Source organism: Callorhinchus milii, unplaced genomic scaffold (assembly GCF_018977255.1).
Source record: "Callorhinchus milii isolate IMCB2004 unplaced genomic scaffold, IMCB_Cmil_1.0 Scaffold28, whole genome shotgun sequence".
Taxonomy (NCBI): domain Eukaryota; kingdom Metazoa; phylum Chordata; class Chondrichthyes; order Chimaeriformes; family Callorhinchidae; genus Callorhinchus; species Callorhinchus milii.
In genome coordinates, this window is record NW_024704769.1 from 3,414,658 (window position 1) to 3,431,577 (window position 16,920).

The 16,920-nt window shown below is 49.3% G+C and overlaps 1 protein-coding gene across 6 annotated transcripts; it reads right to left on the reverse strand.

Moving 5' to 3' along the window:
- Window positions 1-1,503: 1,503 nt before the first annotated feature.
- On the reverse strand, window positions 1,504-14,431 carry letm2 (leucine zipper-EF-hand containing transmembrane protein 2). Of its 6 annotated transcripts, none has more exons than XM_007911180.2 (12): window positions 14,295-14,431; window positions 9,667-9,731; window positions 8,785-9,232; window positions 8,021-8,164; window positions 7,192-7,329; window positions 5,984-6,187; window positions 5,429-5,548; window positions 4,696-4,812; window positions 4,385-4,495; window positions 3,852-3,923; window positions 3,140-3,222; window positions 1,504-2,630 (listed from the first exon to the last, which is right to left on the reverse strand). In XM_007911180.2, exons 2-12 carry the CDS (start codon window positions 9,711-9,713, stop codon window positions 2,426-2,428), a joined length of 1,689 nt encoding a protein of 562 aa, XP_007909371.2. In that variant the 5' UTR covers window positions 9,714-9,731; window positions 14,295-14,431; the 3' UTR covers window positions 1,504-2,425. The 6 variants fall into 6 exon arrangements, with proteins under 6 accessions (XP_007909371.2, XP_007909369.2, XP_007909370.2 ...); XM_007911178.2 differs by having other exon boundaries at window positions 9,667-9,734; XM_007911179.2 differs by lacking the exon at window positions 14,295-14,431 and adding an exon at window positions 10,649-11,524 and having other exon boundaries at window positions 9,667-9,734.
- Window positions 14,432-16,920: the final 2,489 nt, after the last annotated feature.

Sequence of the window (16,920 nt, forward strand, 5' to 3'; positions counted from 1 at the left end):
ACCGTCTCCCTAGCGAACCTGTTCCTACTTCAGCAAATGAGTTAGTAAATGTGCGTATAAGGTGCTATATCAAATGCAAGGATTATTATTGTTTATTATAGTAGTGATGGAGAAAAAATAATGATGGCAGCGATTTGACGACTTGCTGAAGCGATGAAGAACAATTATTCTTGGGGTGATTGGCTGCCACTATCAACGTGGAAGAAAAGACAATAAATGAGGTGGATTGTGCTGGGTGTGGACATTGGCTGTACACACTGTTGGTTCAGCTGCTGGGATGGACTGAGGTTGCCTTTGGACCTGGGCTTACAACAAAACAGGTGAGACCGTCGCATGTTTCCAGCTGTCAATTCCCCTCTGTTTGAAGTTTGTGAGAATTAAGTCCTGATTTTTGCTCAGAAACTGCAGACAAGTGAAGCTTAATTATATCTTTTTACCCTCGAGTTTCCTCTGCTCCTGTGAGGTGTGCGATTGCAAGTGCAGTTGAATAGCACCTGTGACGTGACGCCTTCGCAATGTGCTGCATCAACCGATCAGAAACGATTAACACTTTCAAAAGGATGTTCAGAATTCACTTAGAATCTTTTTTTTTTTAATCTGCGCATTTATCTGCGGTCCATAGAATGAGGGAACAAGTGTCTGAATCTCGTGTTGCATATCAGAATAAAACCTTTCAAATTCCCTTGTTGATTTCACAGCAAGCAACCTTGCTCGGCCACTGTTAAGCGCTCTGGGACGCTACCCCGTGTGAGGGGAGGGGGGGGGGGTGCGCTGTGTAAATGCAAGTTGAAGTTGTTGTTGTTGTTTATCCCTTTGGACTGATCAGGTTTTTGCTCATCTACAATAAGCAAGTCACACAAGGCAGACTTTCAGGGCAGAGCAGGACAGTTTTTAAACGTACAGCAAAACCGAGATTGATTCTTTTTACACAGTACAGTAGTTCATAAATGGAAACCCGTCAGGGTGGGGGGGGGGTGGGGGGGGGGAAATGGCCAGTACCTTGTTTTTAGTGGCAATGACGGATATTAATCAATTATTTTTTTTAAGAAATTGTAAAATTTACAACGTCCACAATATTGTTATCGCAGCCAGAAAGCCGTGCAGCAGCAATTCACGGCCAAAGCCTGACCCCTGGCGGCCTGAAACATTATTAAAGTCGTGCATTGCTTGTTTGACTTGTTTGGCACCACGTGTATTCCGATCAGCTGTCTCTGGGACAGTAATGTGGAATGCTGTCCCTGTCTGTGTCTCTCTCTCTCTGGCGTTCCCTCCCTCCCTCCCTCCCTCGCCAGCAGCTTAAAGGCTGGGCTGAGGTCAATCTTGCAGGGCAGGACTTTCAAGACGTGGCAGTTGGATGTGAATTGGTGCGATGACAAAAAGGGGACGTGCTTTGTGAACCTCATTGGGAACGTAACTTGCTGATCGGGGAATCTGAATGGAATATGTCCACTCCTTGCAGGTCTTTGGTGGGGGGGGGGGGGGGGCTAAAGGTTTAAGGCAGTCTGGAGTGGGAGGTGATTCCCCCTTTTATGGGGCATCCCCTATACCCCATGTGGCAGATTCAGGAGTGTGGACTGAGCGCTGTTCTTCTCTGTTCAGTATTTAGCAAATATGTCCCAGTCTGTATGCTTATAACCCACTGTAAACCGTTTCCGAATGATGCATAATATCAACGACATATTAGATTAGAAATGTGGGGTAAGATTCTTTACAAGTGCAAAGGGGGAAATCCACCAAATTTAGCAAAACATTACATCCAGAAAGGACATTCTCCTGTCCCCTCCTCTCTCTCCCCCACTCTTTGTGACTCCCTCCCCGTTTGTCACCTCTGGATGGGAGTGAAGCGAGATTCTGCTGCTCTGCCTGGTGAGAGACGCACAGACAGACAGACCAGCAAGTCAGACTCCCCAGGCTTTCTGTTGGAGGAGACTGCGGGACAGGTGTGTTCGGAGTTTCTGGCTCGAGAGCAATGAACCAAGTTCTGGCCTGGTTTGAGTGGAGAGTATGATTGGAGTTAAGAGTTAGTGTCGTGTGTCTGGAGTCTGGCTAACTGTGTCTCCACACCGCCCCCGCCCCCAGGAGTTCAATTCAGAGGAGCACGGACTAGCCTGGCTTGGAGTGTGGGTTTATCTTTCTTAGCCAGCGCCATACACTGTGAATGAACGCCACATTTCCGATAAACATAGCCACAGAACGTGTTGTGAACTCTGCGCAGGCAGCAACAATCCACTCAGACGGAGCTGTGCGATGGGGTGATTTTTGCCTCTTTCGATTCCCACCTCACCGTCTCGTGGCGGGTGAGACACACGGCGGAGGCTTACCGATGGCTTACTGTTCCTGGCTGCTTGACTTCCCGGTGATCGTTTTCAAGTGCAGTCGGGGCCTTTCACAGGGTCTATCCTGGGCACGAGGAGCTCCCCGAGGTTCAATGAGAGAGGGAGGGAAGCACCAGCCTGGCGACGGGACAGCGAGCTCCACGTGGGCCAGTCCTGAATGCTGTCTGATACGTGGAAGCAGCCACTGTGGTGAGTCTCAGAGGTGAGGGGCTGCTTCGCACTGTTGGCTCGCAGCACCTCTCACGTTCCGTTTGCACTGGCCTTGGATTGGTTTTCGGGTTTAGGAAGACCAACCTAGGTACAAACGCGACACAAACCACAGTAAGTGGGGGCTGGCTGGGGGCAAAAGGCAGTGTCCCTTCTCTTTAGCTATAATATATAATAACAATCCTTGCACTTGATATAGCCCCTTATCTCAAAGCGCTTCACAGGATATACTCCAGTTAATTGACTGTACTTTGTAGGCGAAACGTAGCAGCCAATTGCTGACAGTCGTGGATTGAGTCACTAAATTTTTGGGGGGGAGGGATTATTACTCCCGGAAAGCGATCTGCCAATCGGCTAACAACCGGGGTCCTACTTACTGCTCGGTAAACAGGCGTGTGTGTGGAGTAAGGAACCTCCTAAGGCTTTGTCCCGCCCGGGAATCGAACCCGAGTCCTCTCTCTTGCGAGGCGAGCGTGCTAACCACTCTACTTGACAGGTTGAGATTAACAGTTCAGGAATACTGCACATTAACTCAGATATATCCGTGTTGTGCCTCCCACTTCAACCCAGTGCTCACGTATCATTTTGTGCAACACCTTACAGTACTGCCTGGTGCAGTCGGAGGCGGAGGAGGTTTCTTTGGTAATGCCTCTGATGCCTTTTCTGCTACCTCTTCCACCTGGGACAGGAATGAAGTGAAAAGTTAGCATTCACCATTCACTGTAGCCAACGCAATAAGAGTTTTGCTTTCACTGTTGCCAGGCTCCCTCCCAGCAAATCAATTTCATGACCCAGTCACCCCCACCCCGCATCTTCTCATCTCTCCGACCTTCTCTTACCCAACTCCTCCGCTCGCCACCGCACTCAGCGCACAAAATACAGTCACTCCACTTTACAGGGTATCTTGTGAAGCGCTTTGAGACGTCTCAACAGCGTGATGAGGCGCTATATCAAATGCAAGGACTATTATTGTGGCACAACTTCTGGCATTTCAAAGCCATCATCGGTGTTAGCCGGTGTTTGTATTGGGGGGACGAGGGACACAGCAAGCAACCATTTCATGGCACAGAGTGCTGGCATCCGAAGCCCCGTGCCAACCTTTTCCAGGGACGAGATAACCTGCCCCATGTGGGCTGTCACCTGGTGGCTAATTGAAACCGGTGGATACCCAGGTGACAATGTGTCTGGAGTGTCAGCTTGAGCTGGAGAGAGAGGAAGCAGGATGTGAAGCAGTGAGGTGGATGCTCCTGGATGATATCTAGGTGCCACACTGCTGGAAAAAGGAGAGAATGTCGGGCGAGGACTTACCGTGCTGCCCGGTACAATTGGCGGAAGTTTCTTTGACAATGGCTCGGACGCCTTTTCTGTTATTTCTTCCCCCTGGGACAGCGATGAGGTGCAAAGTTAGCTTGAACCATTCAATACAGTGCAGTAACAGTTTTGCTAAAGCTACCCACACCCCCTTCCCTTATTGAGTGGGCAACCACAAGACCTAGCCCTCTGCACCCAAGTGCCAAACAATTCAACTTCACTTCAGTTATTTCACTGAGAAAAATGTAGAAGTGGGTCTGAAAGCTCGGACAACAATGGAAAAACACCCACTGTGGCAGCACAACTGCGTGAGGCAGAGGATTGTGGTAGGAAATGGTGGGGGAGGTATTTAGAGGTGGTGGTGAGGGCCTTAAGATCGTGTGTCTAACTTCCTACAAAGCTCCTCAATTTGATCCGTACAGTGTTGCACACTCAACTGATTCCCTTTCAACCATTTTAAATCTGGAGCTGAGTTTTGAAGGCTGACTCATGTGTGCGAGTGTATGAGTGTGTGTGTGTGACAGTTGCACCTTGATGCCTTTTAATGTTGGGGCCAAGTCCTGGAGAGCGTCAGGAATGTCTGGTTTCCGTTTCTCTTTGACTTCTGGATTCTCTAGCGTAGGAGAACTGGTGATACCCAACTAGAAAGAGAAGAGAAGTGGGCAGCAGGTGGTTAGTTTGCACGTGTGGGCAATAAAACCAGGAGAAAGGCTGCATCGTAGGTTTAGTTTTGCGACAAAAACCCTCAAAAGTACGTTTTCAATCAACCTTTTAAGACGAGAAAAAAAAACAAGAAGTTCTAAGATTTTTTTAATTTAAGTTTGGGTGGGGGGAAACTCACCTCAATTTTTGGCATGATCTCCATGATAGGTTTTGGCTTGAGTTCAGTCAGATACATCGCACGAGAGAGTAGGAGGAGTGATGGAGGCACATTCTCCTTCAGGTGCAGCTCGAGCCACTAGCGAGAGAGACAATGGTTCTGCTGTTAGAGACTTCCCCACTGACCTCAAATTAGGTCATCATCGGCCACTTCAACACCACATCATTGCAAAGGGTTGCCACAATGCCATCTTCCCAATGATAACAATCCAACTGATCACATTACTGAGCTACAGGAAGACGGATGCTCAGTGCCCTTTTGCTATCAGTTCCAGCCCCACCCTGCTCTGGGAGGTAAGCCGATTTAACCTGTCTGCTCAGCGGGCTCCGACCTGCTCCAGGTCCCCTGCACGGCTCGCCTCACCATCAGGGGTCGGGCCTTCAGCCTTTTACCCCCCACCTTGTGGAACTCCATCCCACAGTCCCTCCACCTCGCCCACTCCTGATCCCAACCCCCAGCTTTCAAATTCTTGGCTGTCCAGCACCTTGGGACATCCCCCCAAAGTGAAAGGCGCTGTGTAAATTAAATGTTGCTGTTGCTGCTGTTGTTGTACGGTCGGGTGAAAGGTACAGTTTTCTAGATCTGTTTAAACAAGGTGTTTTGCTTGTATCTTCAAATGACTAAGTGCAAGCGGGACAGTGTGCTCAAGGGTATTTGCACTGTATCTGTCCATCTGTCTCAGTGAAGGACTGACCTGATTGAGCTGTTCCCGAAGCTGCTGCTCTGTGACTCCCAGTGATCGCATGCCCCTCGCTCTGCAGGCTATCTGAAGCTCGGTCACGGTCAGCCCCTCGGTGCCCTCCTTGGCAATCATCTGTAACCCAGAAACAGTATGGTGAGTGTGACTTCACAACAGCCCAGACGTGTGCAGCACCTTCTCCAGGAGACATGGAGCTTCGGCACTTTTCCAAACAAATAACAACAATAAGTGGTATTTACACAGTGCCTTTCACGTCAGGAGGACGTTCCAAGGCGCTGGACAGTCGAGGTTTGCACCTGAGCTGGTGGTTGCTATCAGGAGGGGTTGAGGGCAGGAAGGGTAGAGGTAGATGGGTGGCCGAAGGTCGAAGAGGAGGGTTTTGAGACAGGCCTTAAAGGAGGCAAAGGAGGGAGCGAGGCGGAGGGACTGTGGGATGGAGTTCTAAAGGGCAGGGGACAGAGAAACTGAAGACAGTACATTAAAATAAGACTTAACAATAATTCTAACAATACTACGACTGGTAATGATTTCTTAATCCTAAGCCTGTACCTGATCATCTGCCTTGATGGAGCTGAGTTCCATGAGGAGTTGGAAACGGAGCAGGTTGTTGGTGCCGAGGGGCTGGAGTTCCAGCAGTCGGCAGAGAGCCACGAGCTGAGGCCGGTTCAGGTGCTCGAGTGTCAACTCGTCTTCGAACAGCTTGGAGAAGCGCACAATGTCCTGGGTGCTCGGCTGCTCCCCGGAGCGACGGATCTTCATCAGACAGGGAACAAAGGCAGGTTAGCCGTTACTTTACATTGACACCTTCACACCGGCCTCGGTGCCGTTCGGACAGAAACCAGTTCAGATCTCATTCCCGGCGTGCATTCAGTTCATACACAGAGTGAATTCACACGTATTAATATTTTTGCCCACAAAATACGGGCAATTCACTTTACAGGGTATCCTGTGAAGCGCTTTGAGACGTCTCGACGACATAATAAGGTGCTGTATCAAATGCAAGTATTATTATTATCGTTACACCTATTGAACAGTGCAGGCTTCAGGGTGCACAGTGCAGTGTAGTAAATTCCAGCTCATAGAAAATAAATCTGCCCTTGAATTGCTTTAAATAAGAACACTCGTTGTGACAGCTGTGCGGTGATAACACGGACAATGTTTGCCAAGTGTTAGATTGCAAAGTGCAAACTAAAAGTCTATAACAGTTTGTGCCAAGGTTAAGCTTGCTGAGTCTGAACATTCGTATATCAGAAACATACGGTCTATCTTGTACTTGGGACCTGAAGCCTTGCCAAGAGCTCAACTATACATAATATCTGGTGGAGAGGTTAATTTGTTTCCTCTGTCTCTGCATGGCTGAATAATGCTGAGCAAAACTGATGTGGGGGATAAGGCTGTTCCGGGCAGATACGAAACTTATTCTAATCCCTTCCCTCCACCCCACCTGAGCACAGCCCCCCAACTCGAGTCCACATTCTTGGGTCTTGGGACGTCCTCCTGACGCGAAAGGCACTGTGTAAATGTTGTTTGTCATGTGTGACAATGCAAGGCAGTGAGGAAAGGAGGGTTGTGTGTGTGTGCGTGTGTGTGTGATAATTCTCTCTCATCAGCTTTTTCACCACTACAATGCAGTCACACAAACAGTGTAAGAGTGGGGCGGGAGAGGGGGGGTAAGGTCGAAAGACCCCGCGAGTGTGGGCAGATCGCTCGCCCGGCTGACAGTGCGGCGGATATCAAACACGTTGCTCGGAACAAACCTGCTGAACGTAGGTGGAAAATTGTTTTGTAACATCGCCGCTCTCAGCCTTGTTCCTCTTCGCCATTTCTGCGATCGTATCCTGGAGAAATTTTGCAATCTCGAGTTTGGCTGCCAGCGTCTTCCTCTGCTTTTCTTTCTGGAACAGAAATAACCCACAACCGTTAGATAAAAAGGGAGCACCCATCCAACCCATTAACGACAACGGGTCTTCTTCAATTCACACGCAACACTTTTTTTAAGGGTGGGAATGGTGCCAGTGGACAAGAAGAGGTTGTTGATGTCTGTTGATAGAGGGGGCAAGGAGGTGGAGCTGGGAGGTAGGGAGGGGGTCGAGGGAGAAAGCGGTGGGCTTCATTTTAGTCATGATGGGAGTCCTGGTCCCAGTCAAACAACAACAACATTACATTTGTATAGCGCCTTTCACGACGAGCAAGGCCATGGAGGGCTTTGAAGGTGAGGACCAGGAACAAAGCCAAAATAATCAGTGTGATCGCAAGCAGCTAATATTTCAATATCAAAAACATTCCCTTTATCGTCCTCAAAAGAGTAAGTGATTCCAACCCTCAAACTTCTAGTCCAAAGTCTCCAACTCAGTTGTGTTTCCCAAGATTTAACTTGGCTGCCGCATTTCGCCGACAAAATATAGTTAATTCACTTCCCAGTATATCCTGTGAAGCGCTTTGAGACATCTTGAAAACGTGATAAGGCGCTGTATCAAATGCAAGGTTTATTACTATTATTATGATGATTGAGGTGAAAGTGTTCCGTCGCAGTCCTGAAATCACAATAGGAGCTGATTGCTTCAAAGCTTGCTCTCACCCACCCACCTCTTTTGACGGTATCTCGAACGTTGACGGCAACATTTCCGGGAAAAGCTTTAAGAAGAAGGGCAGCAGGAACTCCATGAAAGGCACGATGATGAAGATCATAAAGGGAACGAGGCGGAAGAGGTCAGCGCATGTCCGCAGGAACTGCAAAAGAGCATAGACGCAGGTGTGAAAACCGCAGCTGTGATTAAAACTCCACAGTGAAACGTACGAGTTGCGATTAAAATTGGAATGGAGGTGGCAAACACAAGGTGCTGCTTTCTCGCTGCACCAAGTGGGCTGAGGTTCAATCCTGACCAAAACCTGGAAGAGGACACGTGAGAGAGCGACTTGCAAACAAAACCAAGACCGCACCAAGGAACAGCAGCCCGTGCTTCTGCATGTGATGCTCGGCAAGGAGAGGAAGAATTTTTAGTTTGAGATGTAATTAAAATATCAACATTGCATTTGTATATTGCCTTTCACGTCAGGAGGATGTCCCCCAGGCCCTGGACAGTCATGGATTTGGACCTGAGCTGGGGGTTAGGATCAGGAGGGGTGGAGGGTGACCCAAGGCGCGGTCAAAAGAGGAGGATCTTGAATCGTGCCTTGAAGGAGGCAAGGGAGGGAGCGAGGTGGAAGGACTGTGGGATGGCATTCAAAGGCGGGGGGGCAGAGAGGTTGAAGGCCTGACTGCCTATGGTGTACTAGTCTGCATATCACACTGTCCACAACACCACAAATATATTGATTCCTCGAGTGTGTGTAACAGCAAGGACACCTACCCTTCGCCTCTCCCTGCGGGTCAGCTGCTGGCCATGCAGTAACCGGTTGACCATCCTACCCGCCACCTTGGTGTCGATCCAAAGCAACCGGAACCCATTGTAGTAATGTTTCAGTTCTTGGATAACTTTTTGGGGCAAGCTTTTCTGCACCAGCTCCTTTTCGTCTGACTTGGGCACAGCAGCCAAGTCATCGGAGCCTGCGTCTGCCTTGCTAGTGTCTGCGTCCGCTTTCTTTTCCTGCAGCCACTGATTTGACCTGTGCAGTTTGCGTACAGGGACCAGAGAGGTGTGCAGGTGAGGTAGAAGGCAGCACAGAGAAGGAGAAAGGATCCTCTCCAGTTCTTTTTCCCTGAGACATGTTCGGTTTGAACAAAAGTCCCGCACGTGCAGAACCAGCACCGAAGCAGAGTATGTGCAGACGGTGCTCGGAGTGAGAAGGTAAGCTCCTCTGTAAAACCACAAACAGGACAAACAGGAGGGGTGGGAGGGGAGGGGAAGAAAGGAAAGGTTAGAATTTTACAAAGAGGTAACTTTCCCAGCAACAACGCTTAAAATATTATACTTAAAACTTGCATAAATCTGATCTGTATAAATCGTACATCTGCCCAAGTCCCATTGAACTTCCAGTCATTTATGCACATTTCACATAACTCATACTTTGTATAAGTCATATAAATTTTTTGCCCATAAAATATACAGTCAATTCATAAATCCACTTTGCAGTGTATTCCGTGAAGTACTTCGAGGCGTCTCAACGACATAAGACGCCATATCAAATGCAAAGAATATTATGATAAATTGTGACTCTGAATTTCAATGAGATTGTGATGTGCTTTGCAAAGTTAAAAACGGGAATTTGTTTACTCTGTGCCTCCACCTTACCTTGATCTGGCAACGGACGTGAGCAAACCGCAGCCTAAGGAAGCCATGTCTTCTGCAAACCAAGCCTGCTGTCCGAAACACAACAATAAATTAATGGGGACGCCTTTTTTTACTCAAATAAAACAAGTACAATCTTGCAATCCAAAGACCGATAAATTGCAGATCCCAAAGGTATGATTAAAATATAGATAGGTAAGATTCTTGCTAAGTGAAAGGATTTTGAGCGATATGGAGAAAATATCTTTGTAGTTAAAAATCTACCGATTTTTAAGTGAGCAACACAGTCTTAAATTTATCCACAGACAGCCTCCTGATATCTCAGTACACAAACCTGTGCATGGAACACTAAGCATTGTAGACGTCACTGTCGATGGCTTGATTAGTTTCCCACTGTCTAAACACGCCTCAGATTTTCGGGTGGTTTTGTAGCTTCAGAATCAATTGAACTAAGTCTCCCGCTAATTAAGTTGACACGTATTGGTTACAGCACTCGCCTCGCAAGCGAGAAGAACCGGATTCGATTCCTGGGTGGGGTGACAGCTTAGGCAATTTCCTTACTCCACACGCCTGTTCACCTAACAGTACGTAGGAACCCGGTTGTGAGTCAATTGACGGATCTCTTTTCTGGTGGTAATAATCCTTCAATACATAAATAAAAATAATTTGGCCACTCGCTCCACGACTGTTTGTGAGGACACTGCTGTGTGCAATTGGCCGCACGTATCCCCCACAAAATATACTTTACTGCGAAGTGCTTTGAGACGTCTCAACGATGTGATAAAGGGCTATATCAAACGCGAAGATTATTATTGTTATAACTGCTTCACAAATTGTGAAAGTTGCTGCTCAGGAGCACATCTTTCCCGACCCCGAGTTGATTTGAAGCTGCAGGCAAAACTGCCTTGATGGTGCTTAGTGCAGAAACGCACATGATATGCATTCCACTCCCATCGGGGCAAATCATCAACATCACTACACTTACCAACCTCCCGTTGGGATTACTTTTGTCCCTCGTCGTAATGTACCTGCGGGCTCAGTGCTCCCTGAGGGGCAGGCAATACGCAGACGTTAATAACATGCATTTTCTACAATCGTGCATTTTAATCCAAGAATGGTTCTGATTTTTTTTGGGAAGCCGTCTTAAATGTGTGTTGGGAGCTGATTAAGAAAGTTAAGCGATGGATTTGCCTGCGACGATCCAGGCCCCACATGCCTTGCAATGTTTCCAGACAGACGCACTTTTTGAGGCAATGAATTGAATCGCCGAGTGAGTTCACAAATTGAGGATTGCTGTTTCCATTTTGAAATCCTGTCTTTCTTCAATAAAAGAAATTGCTTTTGAAAATATGCTGATTTACACACTGATTGTTCTACTTAAGGTAATTGGCATCCAGCTTCCAGCCAAACCACAGAGCACCAAATTGCACCAATAGCTGAGTGAGTCAATGAACCATGTGGTGTGAAATGTTGTCACATGGATCACAAAGGTCCCAGGTTAAATGTCTATTCTCTGCTGATTAGCAGTGAGGGTGCTGCAAATGGTCTCAGTGTTCCCTGGCTTGAAGGAAGAGGAGATGGCAATCAGTCCGAGTCTGGTTGTTTTGCAGTGATTTCTGCTGGAACTGGATCTGAAGACAGGGGGTCTGAGGAACTGTGTCTGAAGAGCCAGCAACATTTATGTCTTGCATATGAAGGATGGCCTGCTCCAGAATGAAGTGCTGCCTTCAGGAGATGAAGGTAGGGAAATGAAGTCAACAAGGTGGAGGGAAGGGAGGGTAAGGGAAGGAAGGTGTAGTTGAAGATGATTATCTTAAGATGTGCCCTGAAGGAGGCGAGGGAAGGAGTGAGACAGGAGGGAATGTGGGATGGAGTTCCAGAGGGTGGGGGCAGAGATGCTGAAGGCGCGACTGCTGATGATGGAGCGAGCACTTGGTGGTGGGGCACTTGGGGTAGGCTGGAGCCTGCTGAGCGAAGGGAGTGGAAAGGTTGATTTGGTGTTAGCAGGACACAGAGGTCGGAAGGATCAAGGCCGTGGAATAAGGCTGAAACTCCTGTGCATTTTAAAAATGATCCATTAATCTGTCGCAAAGCTTTGAGGGCTGATTTCTATGACTGCTTCCTGTTAGAAAGTAGGAAAATGTCAGTTATCATGACTAGGATTCTCTGTGTTAAGAAAGAAATGGTTGTTCACTCACGAACAATTCAACGGAACTGTTTAAATCCACCCCTCCGTGTTCCCTGGAAAAGGCACCAGCTTCTCACACTGGGGAGATGGGTTCACATTGTCAGCCCCCCTCTCCCCCCCCCCCCACCTCCCAACACAGCTCCTGACCCAAATTGGCCATTTTTTCCCCTAGAACATTCACACTAAATTAGCGCATCATCAGCTGAGCCTTATCCTCTCCTTGCATTGTACCTTTTGACCTTACTCTGTTTTATGACAAACAAAGATTTCTGTAAGGAGCAATGTGGAAGATCTAGATTGAAAGTTTCTCGCCAAGAATACTGGGCGGGGCAAAATCTTAGGCAAGTTTCCTCGCTCCACACACCTCTGTATACTTCGCAGTAATTAGAACCCCGGCTGTTAGTCAATCGGCGAATTCCTTTCTTGGGGGTAATAATCCCTTCCAAGATGTTTGTGTACAATTGGCTGCCGCGTTTCGCCCACAAAATACATACTTTGCAGAATATTCTGTGAAGCGCTTCGAGACATCTCGACGATGTGATGAGGCGCTGAATCAGACGCAAGGATTATTATTAAATACCAGGAGCAAGTTAACATTCTATGAAAATAGTTCAATTATCTGTTTGCCCTTCAAATCGGGCGTGCTTTAAAATAACAAGAAGAAATAACAGTAGCAGCCTTGGAGCAATTACAGCACCAGGATGCTAAAAATACATTGTTACAGGACCATTATCCAAATCACTGGCTAGAAATCTAGAAATGACTCCACGCTGACTGCAAACATTCGAAACACTGCAATGTAGGTCAACAAAATGGTTGAGCGAGGCATCTCGCCAAGAGCATTCGAGGCTCAATTATAATCCTTGTCCAAAGCTGTGTGTGGGGGGGAATGTAACATCCGATCCCAGGGTCATCATCACTGTTCTATTAATGGAGCTGCGGTTTGCGATGGCAAAACGGTACCAACCGCTTCCATTCAGTTCACAGACCCTTTTCTAACGGCTGCTTCAGGAAAAGTCCCCGGTGTTTTCGGTCAAGAGACTGAAAGACTTGGAGTGGGATGGGTTATGAATCGTGCAGCGCAGAAGGGGAGGCTGTCTGGCCCGTTGTTTGTGGCGCCAGAGCGACCTCCTCCACTCGAGGAGTTGGGTCATTCCCGCTGAAATGGGAAGCGCGTGCGCTGTCCAACAACAACAACAAAATTGCACTTGTAAAAGCGCCGTTCACGTCGGGAGGACTTCCCAAGTCGCTGGACAGACAGAGTTAGGGACCCGAGGCTGGGGGCCGGGGAGGGTGGAGCGTGTACGGGTGGGGGGGGGGAAGCAGGGACAGCACGGTCGACGGGGAGGGTCTTGAGATGGGTCTGGAAGGTGGCAAACCGACAAAACTGTCCCGACCAGACAGTGAAACTGAAACGAACACTGCAGGTTGGGATGATGTTGTGTCCCAGGGGAAAACGCATCATTACTATCACTATTGTTGTTATTATTATTTTGTGAGTCAACCCGACTCAGTCAGAAGGTTGTGGGTTCAAGCCCCCGTTGTCGGGACTTGGAATCGCACGGTGTAAGCTGACGCTACGATACGGCGCTGGGGGTGGGGGGATAGGGAGGGTATGTCGGAGACGCTGTCCATCGGGTGAGGCGTTAAACCGCCCCCTCTGCCTGTTCAGGTGGTCGTTAAAAGTCCTGCTGCGTTATTCGGAAAGAGAAGTCACTCACTCCAACTCACTCACAGACTCACACTCGACAACACGTTATACAGGTGTGTGTGTGTGTGTGGGTGTAGCGCCTTTCAGGGCGGGAGGACGTCCCCCCCCCAGACACACACTCACACACAGATAAACACAGACAGATACACACTCACACACAGATAAACACAGACAGACAGACACACACTCACACACAGACAGACACACACTCACACACAGATAAACACAGACAGACACACACTCACACACAGATAAACACAGACAGACACACACTCACACACAGATAAACACAGACAGACACACACTCACACACAGATAAACACAGACAGACAGACACACACACAGATAAACACAGACAGACAGACACACAGACAGACACACACACACTATGATCACATACACACACTCTCACACACACACAGATGTCTATCAGACAGACAAACACACAGCTAAACACAGACACAGATAAACACAGACACAGATAAACACAGACAGACACACACAGACACACAGACACACACACAGAGACAGACACACACACACAGAGACAGACACACACACACAGAGACAGACACACACACAGATAAACACAGACACAGACAGACAAGACACAGACGGACAGACACACACACAGACAGACGGACACACACACACACACACACACAGACAGACACACACAGACAGATAAACACAGACAGACACAGACAGACACCGACAGACAGATCCACTCACCGGTCACAGAGCGAGAGAGAGGTGGTGGGGGGGGCCTTTACCGGCGAGGCCGAGCTGCCCCCCAGCGGGCGGCCTGAGGGCACCGCGAGGCGGACGAGACCCGCCGACCGCTGTCCATTGGGGCTGAGGCTGAGGCGGCGGCGCGAGCGGCGACGGTTGACGGTTGGGATTCAAAACCGCGGCCAGGCCGGGGCTCGAGCGCCGGCTCCAGGGGCAGCGCGCATGCGCGGGGGGAGGGGGCGGGGCGGTGAGTGCCCGTTGTTGTTGTCGGTGGTGGCGGAGGAGGAGGAGTTTCCCCCCAGCCCCGCCCCTCTCCTGCTGATTGACGGGGACCACCGGCCAATGGCGAGGCGCGACGTCCGCGATTGACGGCGGCCCGAGCCAATAGGCGCGCCGGCGGCCGGCTTCGACGTCGGCTCCATTGTCCCCGCCTGCGCGCCGGGCCAATCGATGCGCGGGGTTGGGGGCGGGGTGGGCGGGATCTCGGCGGCTCAGGTCCCGCCCCCCCACTGGCCAACCGTCAGTGACCTAAAACAACGACGACGACTTGCATGCGTGGACACGGCCGCGGGATAGCGCCCCAGAGCGCTCCGTAAGCCGGGACCTCAGTTGTAAGGTCTTGTCCGAAGTACGGGATCGCCGGGGATGGGGGCGCTCTCTCCCCCCCCCCCACACCCCTGAGCTCAGCGAGTACGACAACGACAACAACGACGACAACAACGACGACAACGACGACAACAACTTGGATCTATATAGCGCCCTCCGCGCCGGACGGGCGTCTCGGAGCGCTTCGCAGAGACGGACCCCGGGCCCGAGCCACGGGGAAGGGGGAGGGGGTGGGGGTGGGGGTGAGGAAGGCAGTCCCAGAGCCTCGGGGCGCATCGGCTGAAGGCACGGCCGCCGAGGGCGGGGCGGGGCGGGCGGGGGGGGACGGGCGGGCGGGCAGGAGGCCAGACCCGGAGGAACGAAGGCAACGGGTGCCGTACAACGGGTACCAACCCCCCAACGCCCCACTCCCCACCCCTTCTCCCGTAGCCGCGCGGGGTGTGTGGGGGGGGGGCGGGGGCTCGAACCCCCGAATTGCCCTTAAGGTGCGGCGAACGGGTGCGTTTTTTTTTTCTTTTTGAGAGAGAGAAACGGACAGAATTTAGGGCCGAGGGCGCGGAATAATATTATTATTATTATTATTATTATTATATCATTACTATTACAATTCCGTGCAGCGCTTCGAGGCGTCTCGAAGACAGTGATAAGACGCGATATCAAATTATTATTATTATTGCGTCTAATTTATCTCTGCCTCCTCCCTCCGGAGTTCTCGTTAATTGCCCTGTTCTGGGTTCAGCCTTTTATTATTATTATTATTATTATTATTGTGGCCGTGCTGTTATCTCAGCTGTGAACGAACGGCAAAGTCAGGGACTTTAAGAGGAGGACCTACGGCCTGTTTAGCCGCTCGCAACACCAGGCGGCATCTTTGCTGACTTTGCTCCTGCAGAGGAAACCTTTTTTTTTAAACTAAAAACATAGAATGAAAGTTGCACCAATTTTCTCGGCGGCGTATATTCACCCAGAAAATACACAGTCAAGAAAATTGGTGCAACTTCATTCCATGTATATACAGTATATATTTATGTGTATACAGTATATATATATATATACACATACAGTATATTCCGTGAGGGTTACTTTCCTTGGGGCAATAATCCCATAAAGAAAAAAAATAATAATGATTTGGTCACTCAGTCCACGACTGTGTGCGGGAACGCTGCCGCAAGATATACAGACAACTTGCAACGGCTCCGTCCTGCTGGTTCTTATCTCGAACAGAAGCCACATCTTGACTTGTTGCGAGAACAAAGTTGAGGAGAGGATGTGGTCTCTGAATTGGTCTGGTTTCCTGTTTGGCAAGCGTGTGTGCGCGTGTGCGTGTGCGCGTGCGCGTGCGCGAGCGCCCGGGGAGGGTGGGGCCGCGGTTAAGGCTGAATTGTACGCTAGGAAGCTGAGCCTTGTCTCAACCTTAATACTTCCTGGAGACCCATAGTCCGCTGAAACCAAGGCGTACGCAACCCGCGGAGCACGACCGACTGCCGCGCTCGTTTTGTGGCTTCGCAGCTGTCCGCTGTTTCCTGAGATGAACACAGCGCGTTGCGCAATGGCCTGATGTCAAATGCAATGCTTTATTTAGAGCGACTTGACACGAAGGCCTTGCAACTTAAATGCTTTTTATAATTTAAGTCCGGCCACGTATTGCCCACAAAATGCGGTCAATCCAGTAAGTAGGAACCCGGTTGTTAGTTGATTGGCAGATTGCTTTCTGGGGGGTAATAATCCCTTTTTTTTTAACAAAAAAACCCCACTCAATCCATGACTATTTATGGGACACTGCTGTGTACAATTGGCTGCTGCGTTTCACCCACAAAATATAGACAGTTCACTTTACAGTATATTCTGTGAAGCACTTTGAGACACCACCACCAACAAAATTCCATTTGTATAGTACCTTTCATGTCAGGAGGACGTCCCAAGGCGCTGAACATCTCAACGATGTGATAAAATGCTATATCGAATGCAACGATTGTTATTATTTTTTCCTCCTTTCTCCTGGTCATATCGTTGAATTATA